The 19,051-nt window shown below is 50.6% G+C and overlaps 1 protein-coding gene across 3 annotated transcripts in view; it reads right to left on the minus strand.

Moving 5' to 3' along the window:
• The window catches only part of ANPEP (alanyl aminopeptidase, membrane), a 40,972-nt gene that overhangs the window by 3,275 nt on the left and 18,646 nt on the right, over window positions 1-19,051 (minus strand). For 2 of the 3 annotated variants that reach the window (XM_080914502.1, XM_080914501.1), the window contains exons 2-18: window positions 12,627-13,586; window positions 12,075-12,217; window positions 11,859-11,995; window positions 10,580-10,706; window positions 10,344-10,498; window positions 10,093-10,206; window positions 9,855-9,998; window positions 9,656-9,721; window positions 9,482-9,547; window positions 7,628-7,803; window positions 7,365-7,438; window positions 6,648-6,781; window positions 6,491-6,546; window positions 5,088-5,235; window positions 1,193-1,284; window positions 488-598; window positions 183-350 (exon numbers count right to left, since the gene is read on the minus strand). In XM_080914502.1, the coding sequence (XP_080770628.1) occupies window positions 183-350; window positions 488-598; window positions 1,193-1,284; window positions 5,088-5,235; window positions 6,491-6,546; window positions 6,648-6,781; window positions 7,365-7,438; window positions 7,628-7,803; window positions 9,482-9,547; window positions 9,656-9,721; window positions 9,855-9,998; window positions 10,093-10,206; window positions 10,344-10,498; window positions 10,580-10,706; window positions 11,859-11,995; window positions 12,075-12,217; window positions 12,627-13,240 (2,525 nt within the window). In that variant the 5' untranslated portion in view covers window positions 13,241-13,586. The remainder of the gene's footprint in view (window positions 1-182; window positions 351-487; window positions 599-1,192; window positions 1,285-5,087; window positions 5,236-6,490; window positions 6,547-6,647; window positions 6,782-7,364; window positions 7,439-7,627; window positions 7,804-9,481; window positions 9,548-9,655; window positions 9,722-9,854; window positions 9,999-10,092; window positions 10,207-10,343; window positions 10,499-10,579; window positions 10,707-11,858; window positions 11,996-12,074; window positions 12,218-12,626; window positions 13,587-19,051) is intronic. The other variant, XM_080914503.1, reaches the window with a different exon arrangement.

Genomic DNA, 19,051 nt, shown 5'->3' on the forward strand with positions numbered 1-19,051 from the left:
AGTTAAGAGTTAGGGATCTGACCCTGACTCTGACCCTGTCTTAGTCACATACAGAGCCTGTGGTCTTTGAGCAATTGTTTTTACCTCTGAGCCTCCCTGTCCTCTCAGCACAAGGCTGAGAGGCTGGTAGGAAGAGGAGCATGGAGGCGTGGCTAAGTCTGTGGGCGGGGCCAGGTCCTCACCTGTTCAAAATCCACACCTCTTTGCTACAGGCCAAGGCTGACCGGAGTTTGTCTGCCTCGTTCACCACAGTTGCATTCCGGAACTGTTCCCAAGCAAAGTTCCACTCTTTCTCGCCGCCGAAAGCAATGGCATTGCAGTAGACAGTAGACCGAAGGTTGGGGTCGATCCTGGAGTAGGGTGGGGGAGTCAGGAGCAGAGGAGTAGCAAGGAGTGGGGAGCAAAGAGTTGCTGATGACTGGCCCAGGGCTCTATTTAGTCCAAGGGCAGATGAGGACAGGCTGGGGAGGCCTGGGGGGATACTCACTTGTTATTATTAGGGTTCTTCATCCACTCATTATAAAGCCCAACAACCAGGTCCCTACACTCTTCGAGACCACTGGAACAGGCAGTGCTGATGGCATTAATTTCATTGTACCTGTACCAGGGGTGACATGTGGTTAGTACATCCTGCCCAGACTCCCACCAAGACTGTCCTTCTAACACACAAACACTGGCTCAGTTACTAAGGTTCTGTGGTCCACCTGACCCTTTGTGGCTTTTCCTATTTCTTCCTGCCTTTAGCCTGCATTTTCTTGTCTCCCAAGGCACCCTCTGCTTTCAGGTTGCGTCTTTGTTAATAAAGTCAGGACTGGGGACGTCATTCAGTTTGTAGATGTTCATAGTGTTCAGGAAGCCCTGGGTTTGATCCCAGCGCTGTTATAAACTGAATGTGGTGGTGCACACCTGGTAATCCTACCATGTGAGAGGCTGAGGTAGGAGGATCAAAACTTCCAGGGCAGCCTGAGCTACCTAAGATCCTGTGACAAAGAAACCCACAAAACTCGAAAGAAGCCAGAAGAGCCTACAAGCCAGGTAGATCCTCAAGACAGGGTCCCATGTTTCTAGGTGGGGGGTCTCTCCTTGGCTGGTGGACAAGCATGGAAGGTTCCAGAGGAGAATGCTGCCAGGTGGTGTTCTCAGCCCTTAGGTCCTATGGGACCGCCAAACACACACAAAGTGTCACACTTACTGTTCCATCAGTGTTGGAGGAAGACTAGTCCAGTTGTTGGTTTTATTTTGGAAGTATAAGAAGAGGGGTGTGACTTGCTTCTTCAGATAGTTCTGTGGGAAGAATATAAGAGTCGTGTCAGGGGACCAGACTGACCTGCCTGGTTGGGCAGCCTCTCTGTAAGTATGAGTGGGCGCTGGCAGACAGGGAAAGGTCAGGGTGTGTCTAAGGCTAGCACCTCCAATCTAGGCTACAGATGAATGAATTGGTGTCCTTTCTCCTCAAACCCAGACTCAGTCCTAACCCTCTTTGTCCACCCACTATTGCTTCCAACTGTAATGTCAGGTTTCCTCCATGATCTTATTGTGAGAAATCCAGGAAACACAGGCGTGCAAACAGACGGTGGACCCAAACTGATTTTCCAGACCAGCAACATCAACCCCTCTTACTCCCCTGCGCGCGCTCTCTCTCTCTCTCTCTCTCTCTCTCTCTCTCTCTCTCTCTCTCTCTCTCTCTCACATTATTTCATGCCAGCCTCATACTGTCATTAAATTAAACTTTTTTTTTTCAGATTCTGATTTGATGTGGCACACTGGCTTTTGTAAAAAAAAAAAAAAAAAAAAAAAAAAAAAAAAAAAAAAAAATGAAGCCATTATCCAATGTAAAAAGGAACTGGCCTCTCCCCTCCCCAAGAATGTGTAAGTAGCAGTGGATGTGATACCAATACAGGGCAACTGGGAAGTGAGAAGGGAGATCAACCCAGCCTGGCAGAGATGAAGAATTTGCCACCAAGCTTCTGCAGAAAAGGACTTTGCTATCCAGACAGTGGTACCTTTAATCCCAACACTCTGGGGCAGAGGCAGGTGGATCTCTGAGTGTGAGGCTAGCCCGGTCTATAAAGTAAGTTCTAGGACAGCCAGAGAAACCCTGTCTTGAAAGAGAGAGAAAGAGAGACAGACAGACAGAGAGACAGAGACAGACTGCTCTAGGGGGACTCAGAATGAAAGGGCAAGGGGAAAGGCTGGGGCTGTGTTGTAGAGGTTGGAATCCAAGTGAGCCGAACTCCAGCCTGGACCCTATGTCCAGTGGCAGTTTGCCCTCATTCACAGGAGGTGCTGGACCAGAGAGGCTGGGGGTGCTGGGCACTGCACACAGTGAGAAGGGTAGCAGGGAGGTCAGAGGTAGAGATGCCCATCAGTTCCCGCTGACCCCAAGGGTGAGCTCCGCCAACTTTACTGCACAAAACAGAGGTCCATGCCAGAGACACCAAGTGATCTTGAGAGAATACCCAAGACCTGTGAACATTCATTTGATTTCCTTCTCTTTTTCTTTTCTCTTTCCTTCCTTCGCCTTTTTCATAGTTTTTAAAATGTCTGTTTTCTGACAGTCAGGTATAAGTATATAATTAAATTCAGTCCTTTTTCTTAATTTTCATGCCAGAGACCAGGTTCAAGGCTGTGCACGTACTGTGAACACATTCTCTCACTAAGCCACACCCCAGACTCCCAGCCCTTCATTTTTGAGTGTCTCCAGTGAAGAATTATTTGGCCACCATGTCTCCCCACAGTGAGACCTATAGGTGACAGACTACACGGAGCTTCCAATCCTTCCTTGTCATTGTCATCATCATCACCAAGATATGGTCTTACTATGTAGTCCTGGTTAGCCTGAAACTTGCCGAGGAGACACCAGGCTGAATTCACACTCAGAGTGCCTTACATCTGTCTCCTGAATGCTAGGACTAGAGGCTTGCACCAACATGCCCTTTTTTTGGGCCCTTGCAGTTTTGTTCCAATTCTGGTGTGGCTTCAGGTCACTCTTTATTGCCTCATTCTTAAATCCAAAAAGGCCTCTCAGCCTCCTACTTGACAGGAGACCAAGACAAACAGAAACCTCAAGTCAACAAAGGAAAAAGGGAGACTTCAAACGCTGAGTAACACTACCCTCCCCGAGAGACTAGGAGACACAGCACAGGACACTGGGGCCAGAAATGAGAAGGAAGAATAAAATGCCCTGCAGGTGACAGACAAACACTGAGGAGACCCACCCTGGGGGACAGTGAAGAGTCACCAAGCTGGAAAGTAGGAGGGACATGAAAGCCAGGCCAAAGCAAGAGAAAAGGAAATACTCAGACTTCCAGAAACACATGAAATGCACAACAGATAGGGAAGATGTTCAGAGGGACAGCAAATGAGCCCTAATAACAGTGCATCCATACCCAAGCCGGAAAGACCCACCAGGATTGCTGCAAGAGCCCAGAAGTTTCCAGGAAGTAAACTTGGTCACACTCCAAGAACTGGAAAGGACAAAAGCTCTGAGCAATTTCAACAGCAACTTGAGAAGACTGATGTCGATAGGTCACAACCTTAGACATTCTGAGGAATGATTTCCAATCTAGAAACTTCCAAAGCCAGATGAATTCTCAGTTCAGTGTGAGCTCAGAATAAAAACCATTGCTGACCATTTGCCTGAGAAAGCCCACTGCCACAAACCGTCTCTCAAAACTCTCAGAATATATTCTCGCTGAGAGAAAATAGAGAAGACAGACAGGCTGAGGAAGCAGACCTGAGCACGTCTCCACAATGGAGAGGCTCCTGAGGAGTGAGACCGCACGGAACCGGTAGCAGCTAGATTATTTTTAATATTTACCACAACACTAGGGTGATAATAAAAAAATTTTTTTAATTTAAAAGAATTCCAGGCCAACCTACAAAGATTATCTAAAAACTAAACAAATAAGCCAACAGACAATAAAAAAAACCTAGCCAATAAATAGATAGATAGATAGATAAATGATAGATAGATAGATAGATAGATGATAGATAGATAGATAGATAGATAGATAGATAGATAGATAGATAGATAGATAGATAAATGGGCTAGGGAGATGGTTCCATTAACCCAGGGTTTGCCATGAGGAACTGAGGTCAATTCCCAGAAAACACACACACAGAGACAGACAGTCAAGAACATCAGCAGTTCCTGTAATCCCAGTGTAGGGAGCTGGTGACAGGAGGGTCTCTGGGATCTTTTGACCAGCCTAGCTGGCCAGAAATAGTGAGCCCAGAGTTAGTGAGCTCAAAAAATAAGGTGAATGGAGGAAAAGTGTTTGCTACCCAAGTGTGAGGAAGAATTGGATCCAAGTCCACAAACCCCATATAAACACATGTCTGTAAGCGTGGTACTCGAGTGGGGAAACACAGGTGCTGGCTAGCCAGGCTCGCCAAGATGGTACTGACTTCTGGCCTCCACATGTGCATAAACGCACACACCCCTCAAATCCTCAACAACAAAAGTCTCTTAGATGTCTACAGAGTTATGAACACTCCATGGTCATGGTAGTGTAATTTAGCCAATCCCAGCTGTTAGTCACATATTTCTATTTTCTTTGTCTGCTGTTTGCTCTTTTATGAAGGATGCAGTGAACATCCCATGGGTGTGGCCTCTCCCTGAGCCACTTCCTACAGGCTTGCTCTCTCCAGTGGGAGCTTCACACATCTAGGTCTTGTTATGAATGTGTCAAGGCTATGAGACCAGTGCTTCACTGCCAGCCTAGGGGGATTTGCTATGGTGGCCAGGCCTGCACCTCAGCAGAGACTGTTGGGAGTAGCTGCCTAAGGCACGTGGCTGACAAATAGGCCTTTAGCCTTCCAGTGCAATGTCCTCTCTGGGCCTCCAGAAAAGCATTCATTTTCCATGTTTCCAATGGGCAGACTTTCCTAGGAATCTTGTCTTCCTTTGTGGTGGGGTTGAGAGGGAAGGGGCCCCCACACTTCTAGCCTTTTCTGTGCCTGCTCCTTTTAGATCCCTTACTCTGCCACCTTCCCCAAGCCTGTTTTCTTGAGTTTGGCCAGGCAGTGCACTTACTAACTGCCCAGTGGCGCAGGTTAGACTCTGGGATGTCAGCAACTCATACCTTCATGGGGCCGTAGACCTCCGAGCGGTCGAACATGAGCTTGAAGTAGCTCAGGCTGCTCAGGGCAGCCTCCCAGGGCATGTATTCCACTTCATTGGTCAGGAAGAGGGTGTTATCCAGTGCCAGAGTGACGGGTATCCTTCGAGCACTGGGGACAAACAGGAGGCTCCAGATCAGCACCCACTTAGTCCAGCCACACTCTGGGGACCCTAAACTTGCATCTCCTGACCATTCCACATGTTCCATGGGAGAAGGAGTGACACAGGTGCCACCATTGGGGTCCAATCTTACTGATTAGCCTCATTTTATTTACACACACACACACACACACACACACACACATATACATATATAATTTTTTTTTGAGAGAGGATCTCTCCATGTAACCCTGGCTGTCCTGAACTCATTGTGTAGACTACGCTGACCTCGGACTCACAGAGATCCACCCATCCTCCTTCCAAATGCTAGGATTAAATGCACACCCCACCATTTATACCGAGTTGGTATAATGTATACCAACTTCCCCAGAGCCACACAGCTCAAGAGAGACCCAGCTCAGAGCTCTGTGCTCTCAACTCTGCTGAACTTCTCTTGGATTTTTTTTTTTTTTTTTGCTTTCATTTTTGTGTGCATTACATGTGCGCAAGTAGAGGGGTGCTCATGTGTCTGTGTGTGTTCCTGTGGATGTGTGCATATGTGCCTGCGGGTATGTGTGAATGTACCTATGCATGTGGGGGCATTGGCCATCATTGGGTGGGGGTTTTCCTCAGTTGCTCCCCATCTTATTTTTTTGAGACAGGAGTCTTTTGCTGAGCCTGGAACTCACTGAGTCCATGAGGCTAGCTGGCTGAGCTCAGGGACCTGCCTCTGTCCATCCGTGTCAGAACTATGTCAGTACACCGTCATATCAGCTTTTATGGGCTCAGGGACTCTAAACTTGGTTGTTCTTATGCTGCGTGACAAGCACTGAACCATCTCCGCAGACCCTTCTACCGAGCTCTTCTAACTGGACCCTTCTTCCATCTTCTGGCTCAGACTATTTGTGGACATTTGGGCCACAGATAACTCTGAGAAATGTCACTCATGTCAAAGACCTCGTCGCCCCACCATAGTTTCCACGAACATGTTATCCTGGGAGGGAGAGCAGGCATTCATTAAGCATCATTGTGCCTACACGCTGTCTCTTCTGCCCCTCTCAAGCCAGACTTCTCTCTAAAGCACCAACCAAGCCCAGGTCTGTGCTTCACGGCCCTTATCTGTGGAATGGTCACATGGGGACCATGGAAGCTGCTCTGGGAGCTGCACCTGACGCAGCACCCGATGGGCATGAAGGATAGCAGGGGGAACGTAGGGTCATTCACCATCAGTCACAGGCTTCTATGCTCAACCAAGAGGGCACTCACCTGGCCAAGTTGAAGGAGTCATGGATAATCTGTGCACGGTTGATGACCGGGATAACCTAGAAAGGGAAGCGGTGTGACTCTGGGCTCACAGCACGGGGTAGACCTTGATTCTGATGGCTCATCACACTATGGGACAGAGAAAAGCAGGGATACCCACAGAAAGGTCTCTCTTCAGCGTATCCTGAATCTTCCTCCAGTTGCTCTCATCATAGTTAACCTGGTAGTAGCCAGTTACATTAATGTTCAGTAAGATCCATTCATTGGAGGATGTCTTGAATTTTTCACTCTGGTCTGTGGAGTAAGACAGAGAGCAGGGCTGGGTGGAGTGTGCCCAGAAGGCCATAAAGGACCCTGACCCTCCTCTCAGCATCCATCTTGCCTAGCCAGCTTCCCCTGGTACCCTGTGCAGGACACAGTTCACTTTCTGGGCCTTCGCATGGAATGACCCCTCATTCCTGGCTCACCATTCCAGCCACCCAGCCAGACTCTACAGTTGACTGTCAGCGGGTCCCTGGATGTTTCTGACTGCACACCTTCCTTCACCTGCTTCTGAGTGACTGGCTTTGGGCCTTTGACTCCTCAGTGTCTGGTCACATAAGGCAGCTTCTTGTACCTGCCAATCATCGTCCTAAGCATTTTACAGGAATTCTCTCCTGCACTTCTCACACAACTCAGTGGATCAGGAAGACTAGAGAGGAACGGTAGTGTGCCTGAGGCCACACAGAAGCAAAGTGAGAATTGGAATCAAAGATATCAGCTCCATTTGTTGAGTGAATAATAAAGAGAATCTTCACTTGGCTCTCCTCAAACCCCACAATCCCACCTCACACTCCCTGAAGATCACGAGCCAGCAGATAAGATGGGGCTAGATTACTTTTCTTGTTCTGCAGCCAGTAGAAGTCATCCTTTCCATTTTTGAGAAACGAAACGGGCGCGATCCAGAAGTAACTGTAGTGAGAGACCATGACCCAGAGTGATGATGGGTAACTCTTGGGCACGCCAGCCTGGGGTACCCCTCTCAGATGCTCATTAACAGCCCAACACTGATACCAAGTGTCACCGTGCTCCTAACCATACAGGATAGCCTCCCTTGTGTCCCACCCTCCCCAAGGGACCCTGGTGGCATTATCTGCTCACTCAAAATCTGAGGGGCGGGTAACGGTGGAATTGGGATCCAGAAGAAAGTGTTCCTGAGAGATTTCTCCTGTATTGGTGTTCACAGTGATCACAGGAAAACCCATCTGTAGAATCCAGTGGTCCATGATGGTGCGCACTGAGGCTGGGAGTTTGATAGCTGACTGATTGTCCACAGCCTGTTCAAGGGACATGGTGTGTGGCTGTCAAACCATTATCCTCCCACACCCACTGCCCAGGCAGCCTCTGCAGATTCTGACCAGCCTGGGAGTGTGGGGTCACCAATGCAGGGAAGTAGGGCAGAGGACAAGGGACCCCCATCCGGCTCTGTCTCTCCTTTTCTGCCCTGTAGAACCTCTCAGCTTCTAGTTAATTCTGTTGTTGGCACAGCTGTGTGTGGTCCCAAGCTATGGCTCATACCTAGGGCACCTTCTGAATGTTTAGAGATAAGGAAAACAGAGGCAAGACAAAGCATGGGCCAATGTCACAGGCAGGAACAAGGGACAGGGCTGTGGGGCTGGAGGAAAAGTATTCCCAGTAGAAGGGAGTGGGATGTCAAAGCCCTTGTTACTGTCTTCTTGGGTCCTTTTCATCCTTTTCAGATGCTTGGGCAGTGCTTTTGTAATCACAGTGCAAAAAGCCAGTGACATCTGCTAGTAACTGAAGCTGTGAAGCCCTGAAAGCTGGGCAGAAAAGAAATTGTCAGAAGGCAAGGTTGGGAGGTGGGTGGGGCCATAGGAGACAGGGAAGGGAGGGAGGCAAGCTTTGCTGGAGGGCAGAAAGGCAGGTATAGGAGGGAGAACCCCATAAGACACCCCCAGTTAGCTGCCAGAATCGGGGTGGAGAGCTTAACCAGTTGGGTCTGCAAATGGGATGGGGGTAGTGTGGGGGTAGGGTGACATCCCCCTCCCTAGTGAGATGGCCTTGGGGCTCAGTAAGACACAATACAGCAGCCAGGGAGTGGCTGGACAGAAAGACAGAGCCCTAGAGCTCTGGAGGAATAGTGTTGGAGGAGAGGTGGGCAGGGCCAAGGAAGGGTGGGCAAAGTCTGCAGGGAAGACTGGAGGCGTGGAGAGGGAGGTGAGACAACGTGATAGGGGTTTGTGGGGAGGGTAGACTCCAGCCTGAAGGAAAGGCAGGAAGGAGTACAGCCTCTGGGCAAGGGAGAAGGGCTTGGAATGTGAGGCAGGCTGGGACAGAGGGTCAGAGTTTGCATCCAGTGTGCTGGTGTGTGCAAGGATGTGCCAAGTAGGAAGGACCATGGGACACAGGGCAGCAGGAAGGGGTGAGTCAGTTAAATGGCTGGTTCCAAAGTTCTGGCGGAGGAAAGAGGAAAAGGAGAAGGAGGAGGAGGAAGGGGATAAATGAGTAGTTTGGGTGTAGGAGTCCTGAAGCTCATATTCTCAGTACTAAGTGACCCACAGACTCACTACGGTGCAGCTAAGCAAGAATCTGAAGTGGGCCAGCTCTGGTGGTGCAGACTTGTAGGACATGCTGAGGAGGTAGAGGCAGGTGGATCTCTGAGTTTGAGGCCATCCTAGTCTACAGAATAAGTTCCAGGATAGCCAAAGCTACACAATGAGACTCTGTCTCAACAAAAGAAAAAGCTGGATGTGTTGGCATGCATCTATAAATATCAGCAGTCCTAAGGGGAGATGGGGAGTTGAGTGTTTACACAGAGAAACAAGATAGCCCCCTGCCTCAGAAACAAGATGGGTGAACCAACTGAAGAGAACCTTTATAGACGAGACACTGAAGCTCCCAACAGTTTGCCTGGATTGCTGGGCATAGTCTCTCCCATGCTGTCCCCAGGGATTTTGGGCCATAGGACCTGAATGAAGAATGCTTGTTACCCACCTTCTGCAGGTGTTCCCACAGGTCCAGATAAATGGTGTTCGAGTATTGGAAGGTGTGGAGATAGGACTGTGGAGATGACAAACCTTGGTAAGAGTTGGGTGACACTCGGAGCTGTGGAGGGTTATGATGTGGGCAAAGCCACCATGCAGAGGAACCCCCTGGAGCTGTACTCACTGAAAGGCCCTCCTTGAACAGGTCCTCTGTCAGGAAGCTGGACAGCATCCTAATGACTGAGGCTCCCTGGGTTTGGATGAGAGGGGAGCTCAGCAGGCCTAGCTGGCTACCAGGGTCAAGCATTCCCAGAGCAGCAGCTGTGATCCCTTCCCACCCTAACTCTATGACTCTCAGGACCCCCAAGAAGCCAGGAAGGCACCTTGCTGTAGGTGATGCTGTCAAACAGCTCACTGATCTGGGCTGGCGTGTTGACCTCGTTGGCAGGGCTGGACAATGGGTGGGAAGAGGCGAGCGCATCCACGGCCATCACACGGTACACGTCATTCAGTACTATGAGGTCTTTCTGCGGAGTCCCCAAATGCCATCAGGAGACCAGAAGGGGTGTCATAGGCATCCCACTCTTCCACTTTGGCCCAACTCCCAGATTCGAGACTCACCAGATTCCAAGTGGGCTCTGCATAGTCAGCGCCCAGATATTCCACATAGGAGGCGAAGCCCTCGTTCAGCCACAGGTCATTCCACCAATCTATTGTCACCAGATTGCCGAACCACTGCAGGGGACACAGATGAGCCTTGGAGCCTCACAGGCCTCACCGTCACTAACAGCATCTAACCATGTGCTGGCTGTCTACTGGCACAGGCCTGGTGAGGACTTGACACCCTTCTTGGTTCTCCCATCGCTACCCACCTGATGGGCCAGCTCGTGAGCAATGACAGTGACCACCCGCTCCTTATTGCTAATGGAGGAGGACTGAGGATCAAAGACCAGGGCACTCTCACGGTAGGTCACCAGCCCCCAGTTCTCCATGGCTCCAGCGTTGAAGTCAGGCAGGGCAATCTGGTCTGTGGAGAGGAGGCAGGTGTCAATGGGGGTCTGAATGGGTATCCTAGCACTACCTCCCTGAAGGCCCCATAGTCACTCACCAGACTTTTCTAGAGGGTAGGGTGTGTTATAATGTTTGGCAAAGAAGCTTAGGATGGGGCCTGTAACATTCAGTGCGTAATCACCATGGCCCTGTTCAATGGCACTGGGCCGAGCCCAGATTCGAATCTGCAGAATGAAAGAGAAGAGGTCAGGTTGAGGATCCTCTGGGATCCTGAGGAGAGTGGGTAGAGTCCTAGAATACAAGGAGCTAGAGGTCCCTGATAAGATGGAGACCAACTCGATTAAACAGAGAAAGCCTGGACACATGCCTATAAATTCAGCATTTAAGAGGCCAAAGGAAGTCACAAGTTCAGGGCCAGCCTGGGCCTTGTAGTATCTTAGTAGACCTTATCTCAATATTTAAAACAGAGGGGAGGATGGATCGCTCAGTGGCTGTGCTGACTAATTTTTGTCAACTTAACAGGTTAGAGCCATCTGAGATGGAACCTCACTTGAGGAAATGCTTCCAAAAGATCTGTCTGCAGGAAAGATGGTAGGGCATTTTCTTAATCAGTGATTGATGCAGGGGGTCCAGCCCATCGTGGGTGGTGTGACCTCTGGGCTGGGTGGTCCTGAGTTCTAAGGAAAGCAGGCTAAGCAAGTCATGAGGAAGAAGCCAGTAAGCAGCACCCCTCCATGACCTCTGTACCAGCTCCTGCCTCCAGGTTGCAGCCTTGCTTGAGTTACGGCCTGGCTTCCTTCACTGATGATGGATCGTTATATGGAAACATAAGCCAAATAAGCTCTTTCTGCCTCCGTTTGCTTTTGGTCCCCGTGTTTCTTCACAGCAATAGTAACCCTGACAGTGGTCAAGAGCTCGGTAGGAAGAGCTGAGTTCAATTCCCAGAGCTCCCTGTTTGTAACGGGTGAGAACTGTAATTTCAGTTCTAGAGGATCTGATACCCTCTTCCGGTCTCTAAGCCATGGAAGTGGTACATGGACATATGTGTAGGCCAAACACCCACACATAGAAAAAAAATTGTTCTCAATTAAAAACAAGTCACACAACTTTAATCTCAGCACTCGGAGCAGAGGCAAGTAGATCTCTAGTTTGAGGCTAGCTTGGTCTACAGAGCGAGGTTCAGGATGAACCTCAAGGTTCTCAATTCTACACCTGAGAAACCCTGTCTGGAAAACAAAAAAACAAAAAGATTCTTGGGATCACTCATAGCTGGGACTCAACAGCTTAATAATTTAGAAGCCAGTACTGAGAAGATCTGAGAAGGTCTGTCAAGCCAGGGCCAGATCCGACCATGACGTATAGTCCTAGTTCCATACCTGGACACCATTGGATGATTCGGATTTTACATATTTGAACTCGCTCACGATGTAGGCCAGCAGGTACGTGGACATCTTTGGGGTGGAGTGGAACTCAGTAACGTTCCAGGAAGGGTCGTCCTTAAGGGGCTCGGAACCTGGGCATGGGACATGTAAGTGTGTGGGCTTCCTGATCTACGATGCAGCTGAGGGCAAACCCAGGGCCACCAGGCTCACCTTTGGGAAGCATGTTCGACAGAGCTATGAGGTTGTTAGGGTGGATGAGCGTGATGTTGAACGTGGCCTTCATGGCTGGCTCATCAAAGCATGGGAAAGATTTCCGAGCATCAGCAGCCTGCATCTGCGTTGTGGCCACCACTCTGTCCAAAGCAGGGTGTTAGACAAGGTGCTAGGAGCATAGTCTTAGGGTACAGAAGATGGCTATCCCAACCTGCTTACTCCCCTTCACCCAACCCCACACAGCCTCAGGATCCTGATAAACAAGCTGCCCTGGGAGACCAAAGCTTCCAGATGCCATCTAAACCCTGGCAGGCTCCACGCCAGTGTGAGCTGAGGAGTCCCAGACAATCTTCTCTTCTCTGAGCCTCAGTATTCCTGTCCATCCAAGGAGCCCTTCCATGCCACAACCCAGTGCCCCCAGAAACTGCCTTCCCCTACAGATGAACGAACAATGGAGCTACTGGGATCTCCTGAAGTTTCCAGCCCCACCCCTTCCATAACCCCAGATGCAGCCCTATGTCAGCCCTTGCCCGTGACCTTGAAACCTACTTCTTGTTGCCACCCTCCATGTACTCGCTGCGGTAGAAGCCAGCCAGATCATCAGCCAGCTCCCCCGTGAACTCGGTGTCCATCTCGTACTGATGGCCCTTTACCAGGGGCCCCTGCAGGTGCACCACCAGGTACTCAGTGCGCTCTACCAGTTCAGTCTTGTCAATGTTGGGTGCCGGAGAGTCACCCAGGGCTCGCAACACCACTGGGTGGCTCCCTTTGAGGGTGTAGTTGAGCTTCTTGCTGTGGATGATGATGACATCCGTAGTCTCCTTGCAGGTAAAGCGAACAGTACTGGAACCTTCGAAGATGTACAGGCCTTGGTTGTTGGGGGTGAGGTAGGGTCTCAGGGTCACCCGGTAGGAGTCAGGTATAAGAGTCTTAGGCAAGCGATACTGGTTCCAAGGTTTGCTTTCATCTACAGCAGGGCTGGTAGTTGCGGTGGCGGCTGAGGTGCTGCCTGGGAGCGTTGGGTCTATGGCAGAGTTCTCTGCGTTCTTGTTCTTCTCCTGAGCGTAGACCACCGACAGAGCTATGATGGTACAAACAGCTGCCACACCCAACAGGATGCCCAGGATGCCCAGAGTCTTGGAAATGTAGAAACCCTTGGCCATGATGCTGGTGGGCAGGGAGCTCGGAACAGCTCAGGCCAAGCAGAGAAGCCCCGGGCCAGCTTTTATCTTCACAGGGGGTGGAGCCCCACTGCCTTTGGACAAATATTAACCAGGGCTCAGGCGAAGGTCGCTAGACTGGACAGGGGTACGCTCTGCCCGGGCTCTGGAGAGATCAGAAATGAAACAGTGTGCAAATCTGGCTTCGGAGGGAGGTGGGCGGGGAGATGCCTGCTGTAACCAACAATGTGTAGTTACAGGCTGCAGGTGGAGCCGGGGCTAAAAGGCAGGCTGCAGGCTGTAGGCTTGGCACCCAGAGGCAGGGAGAAAGGCAGTGACTTTAATCTACCTGCAAGCAGAAAAGGAGAGAACAGACTCCTGAGGACGGAGGTTAGACTCAGGGAAGGATTCTCCAGGCTCCAGAGGTAGGGCAGGCACAGCAGAATGAAGCCAGTTCCCAGCAGGCTATTAAAAGCATACTGGATCTGCCTTGGGCTGGGTTCCTTGACAGATGTAGGGGGGCATCCTTCAGACCCCCCCTTCTCTCCTGACCAACTTCTCTCTCTCTCTCTCTCTCTCTCTCTCTCTCTCTCTCTCTCTCTCTCTCTCTCTCTCGTGTGTGTGTGCTTGTGTGGTATGTTTGTGTCTGCATGTGTGTAGTATGTTTTGTGCGGTGTGTTTGTGAGTGTATGTGTATATGTTTGTGATTGTGGTATGTTTGTGTATGATATGTGTATGTGGTATGTATGTGTGTGTTTGTGTGTAGCATGTGTATATATATATATATATATATATATATATATATATATATATATATATATATATATGTGATATGTGTATGTGTTTGTGTATGTGTGTGTGTTTGTGTGTGGCATGTGTATATATGTGCTGTGTGTGTGTGTGTGTGTGTGTGTAAAGAGTTACAGCAGGTGACTTTACATTCCAGAAACTTTTCCTCTCCTGAGTAAATGACACTGTCTCCCATTCAGTTTCCCCAGCAAGTTTAAGGAAAAGCACATGAGCTGCCCATGGTGGACGCTTACAGCTACGTCCTTCCTCCGCACAGTACAGCCCTCTGCTCTCTGTCCTGGGTAGACATGAGCTCATTATTACTTACCACTCTGTAAACCATGTCCTTGCCATCCTCCTTCACCTCCCAGATGAAAGATGATGCTCACCCCAACATCCAGCTCACCCCCATCTCCTTACAGCCCCTAGCAGACCTTGCTGTAAATTCTCTGCTTCCAGCAGGCCCCTTTAAAGTACTCAGCACATGTCAGGCCATTACCTTTCACTGTTTCAAATCTTCCTTTTGCTCAATAGAACTCAGGGATCTTCCTAAGGGAGCCACACACAGCATGAAGAAATCAGCACACCCACTCCTCACCCTCACCCCAGGAACCCGTCCCCCTGCCCCACAGACACAGTCACTCACTTCTTACTCTTAACCCAGGAGCACCCCACCCCCAACACACACACACACACACTCTCTCTCTCTCTCTCTCTCTCTCTCTCTCTCTCACACACACACACACACACACACACACACACACACACACACACACACACACAGTTCATCAGCCTTCATCTGGCCCCTCCACCTCTGGGCCTTTTCCTGGACAGACTTCTCTCTTACCTAATCAGCTTCTATTGATACTTCAAGTCTTAGAGAAGCTGCCCACCCTCCCTGGTCCCTCCAGCCCGGAAGGATTGGACCTAGCACCATGAACCTCTTCTTCAGATCCCTATATGTCAGCATGGGTTTCTCCTCGGTGTGGTGGTAACATGGGCTGTGGCCCAGGCTTGTAAGAATAAGACCTTGGCTATTTCTGCCCCCAGACTCTGTGCCAACCACCTAGTAGGTACTCCATATGTATCTGTTGTATAGATGTCCACATATGTGGCTGAGTGAATGAACAGTCACTCCAGAAGACATCCCTTTTTGAAGTTCCACAGCCTTTATTTCCACCCTGCCCCTGCCCAAAAGGCATCTTAAGAGAACTATTAGCCTCCTCTGAGCCCTCTTCCAGCCCATCTGATTCCCCAGGACTTTATCCACCTGCCACCCTGTCCCCTGGCCTTCAGGGAAGTACACCGAGTAAGCATATGGGGTGGGGGTGCAGGTGTGTGGAGCTGCCTTCTACTCTGGCTAACCAGGCCAGCATCTGTGTTTGAGGTGTCTGGGACTTCTGCTGATCGACCTTTCAGGCCAAGGATACACAGAACTCTCTGGTCTCCCCCACCTTTAACAGCTGAGCCCCAGGGCCTGAATCTGGAGCCAGAGTGGACATCATCGCAGTGAACAGAAACTGTACCTATCAGGCCTAGGCTGATAGCCAAGGGGCATTAGTGGGAAACTCTGTTGGAAAGGCATATGATACACCAGATTACAGCGATATGGGGTGAGGCCTCAGAGGGTTTCACGTGGGCCCCAGGCTTCCTCCAACAGAACCACCTTGATGGTGCCAGCAGGCTACCATCCTGGGGGCTATGCCCCTAACCTCACCCCCCTTCATTGAATCCCCAACTGGGCCTGCATGCCCCCCTACCTGAACAGCAGGCAGACCCACAAGTCCATTCGGCTAATCCCGTCTCCAAACAAAGAGCTAGGTTCTGCCTGGCCCTCCTATCTCTTCCTGTTTGCTTTGGACAAGGACCATGGGCCAGCTGGCTGAAATCTAGGCTCCTCTGCAAAGGGCCCTGGTGTCTGGATTTGATTTAGCTCCAGGAGTGGCCCCAATCCAGCTTAGGGGTGCATGGGTGGGCTCTGCAATTCCTCACCTTTAGGGGACTCTACGAAAAGTCTCTCTCCATAGCCCCTGCCTTGGCACAGGCTCTTCCACACTCAGCGGGCCATGGCAGCTTTAGGGTTCCCGCCCTGACAGCATGCTCAGAGGAGAGATCTCCCTGGGTGTGTGGGTGAGACGGCTCTCACTGCCTTCACAGCGAGACTGGGACTCTAGCTCAGGTTAACAACCATCCCTGGACTTGACCCCCAGCTGCTTCTCTTTCCCATCCAGAGCCCCCGAGCCTTTTCTCTCTGTCCTTTGTCCCTCTGGTCCTTTGGCCAGGATTACCTTTCCTCTATTTCTTGTCAAGCTCTTATTTATACCTCAAAGCCCAGCTCAAACACCACAACCTTGCCGTGCCCCTTCATGTCATACTTCTGTGATCTCCGGTTCTCATCTCTATCTTGTCTGTCTGTCTGTCTGTCTCTTAGGAAAAGGCCGTGGCTGTGGCAGCTCCTACACCGGACCCACGCAAAGCAGGCAGACAGCCCGTGCTTCAGCACCACAAAAATGACAATACGATAGCTAAGGCACTCAAGGACTCAGCCCCTTGCTCAGACAGTTCCACCGTCCCCCTGCGCTCTGTCTGTGTGCCCAAGCATCTTCGCCATCACCCAGGATGTCATTGGCTAATATTTTTTCTCAAAACCAATTCACATTAACTAGCCTGATAAGCAAAAAGGACCCAGATATGGTGTGTGTTACTTTTTTCTTTCTGATCTAAAGCTCACCTCATCCCACTGGTGAAAACAGCTCATCAAGTAGCCGGAGACCCTGCATAGCTGCTGCTGTGCTGCTAGAGAAACTACCACTCTGTCCTGCCTGACCCGGGTTGTTATTGCTTCAGTGCAGGCCTTGTCTGCAGAAAGCAAGTCTCTTGTCTTATTCCCAATGCTTCTCCCTGTGGGGGTGGGAGCTCTAACCCCACCTGGCAGGCCTCAACCACTGAACCCTGTGTAGGATACACACACACACACACACCATACACACATACCACACACACCATACACACACACCACACACACCATACACACACACCACACACACCATACACACACACCACACACACCATACACACTCACCACACATACTCACCATACACACACACACACATACACACAAACACAGCACATACATACACACACCATACTCACACACACAAACACATACCACATATACACACACAAACACACACCACACACATACACAAACACATACACATACCACATATATATCACATGCCACACACACACACATACATACCACATACATATCATACACAAACATACCACATACACAAACATATACACATACACTCACAAACACACCACACAAAACATACTACACACATGCAGGCACAAACATACCACACAAGCACACGCACACCCAGGCAAGCACACCACACATACACACGCACTAGGTAGTCTGGGTTCCATACCACATCTCAGTTCATGGACTCCTCTCCAGAGCTTTCACTCTGAGTTCTGGGGTAGGCACTGTGAGGCTATGAAAGCAGAGAGTTTGGGGATAGTGTGTAACCCCTCTTCCCACTCTGGAGTAGCAGTGCATAGGGCCAGAACAGGGCCACCCTGGCTGATGGCCTATTCCCATGTTACAGCTGAATTGGGCTGGGCTGGGCCAATCCCCAGGGTGCTTCCTCTGGGAGCTCTGGACACTCCAGTCTGTGGGAACGGCATTAAACCCATGGCAAGTTGGCCTCTGTGGGCCAGCGCAGTGTCCCTGGAGGGCAGTGAGAGAAGTGTACTAATCATACAGCCCCACACTTTCTTTGATAGATGGCCACACGAAGGACAGACTCCCTTTACTCAGACCATAATTAGGAATTGGGAATTGCTCTGGGAAGTGATACTCGTAAGATGGGGAGACACAGTTCTGAAGAGGACCCTTGCCCTGCCCTCACAGGCATAGCTGAGAGAACCCCTCAAGATCGGACTGAGCCTGAGGTGGGTGGCTGCCAGCCTGTTGGCATTCTGGAAGGGCCTCAGGGTGAGCAAATTCAGTGACCCCTCAGGTGTTCTGCAGGGATACTACGCATGTGTTGCTAGGTTCAAATCCTGTGGCGTAGGGGGGAGAGTACACAGTCAAATCCAGAGGCCAAGGCTGAGCCAGGAGGATAACCTAGAGATGCAGGCCAACCTAGGCTACACAGCTCATTGCTCAGGTACTCCATAATCCACCAAAGCCACAGTCCTAGTCCGGGTACCTGGACCTGTCTCAAGTAGGAAAATCTTCCTTCCCCTGTGGGGAATTGTGGTCAATATTCCTGTGCACAGGCCCTCCTCCTTCTTACAGGCCACCCACACTGACAGAGATGAGAGGCCGTCTGCTCCAAGCTCCACTTTCACAAATAAACTGACCGAGGTCCCGACAGGTTCACCTGTCATCCCTAGTCCTCAGACCTGTCAGCCACCGAAGTGCCCTGAAATCTCCAACAGCACACATCACTGGTATCCTCAGAGCAGGGTTGGGTTTTATGTCACCAAAGCCCAGACTTTCCAGGGCAGGCGGCCTGCCTTATTGGAGGTATTCTGCTTGGAAAGACCCCTCCGCCACCAGCGCTGCTCCAGGGGGGTCACCACCGTAGGCCACCTCTGACCTGGCGCACATCCCATATGCACGTCTATGCATGGGATAAGCACAGCACCAAGGGTCTACGTAGCAACAAAACGAGGATAAAGTCTAGTTCCTGCCTCCTCACAGAGGCTGGGGCCCGGGGCCAGGGCCGCAGCTCTAAACCCGACTGGGAACTGTAGAGTAGAAATTTGTGTCTCTGCCCTGTGCGCCTTCTGTTCCACTGCCGCCATTCCGGGTCCTCTATACCTCAGCCATTCTGTATCCTCTCCGGATCCGTCCTCTATGTGTCCCTCACCACCCTCCCTCTATCTCTTGAATCTGGCCACCAGACCCCAGGTACCACCCTGTGTTCCTGGACTCCACCCACCCCCTGTTCTCCAGGCCTGGCTATCTTCTGTCACCAAGGCTGGAGCTTCCCTCGGAGCCCTGA

The sequence above is a fragment of the Micromys minutus genome (assembly GCF_963924665.1).
Source record: "Micromys minutus genome assembly, chromosome: 3".
Lineage (NCBI taxonomy): Eukaryota > Metazoa > Chordata > Mammalia > Rodentia > Muridae > Micromys > Micromys minutus.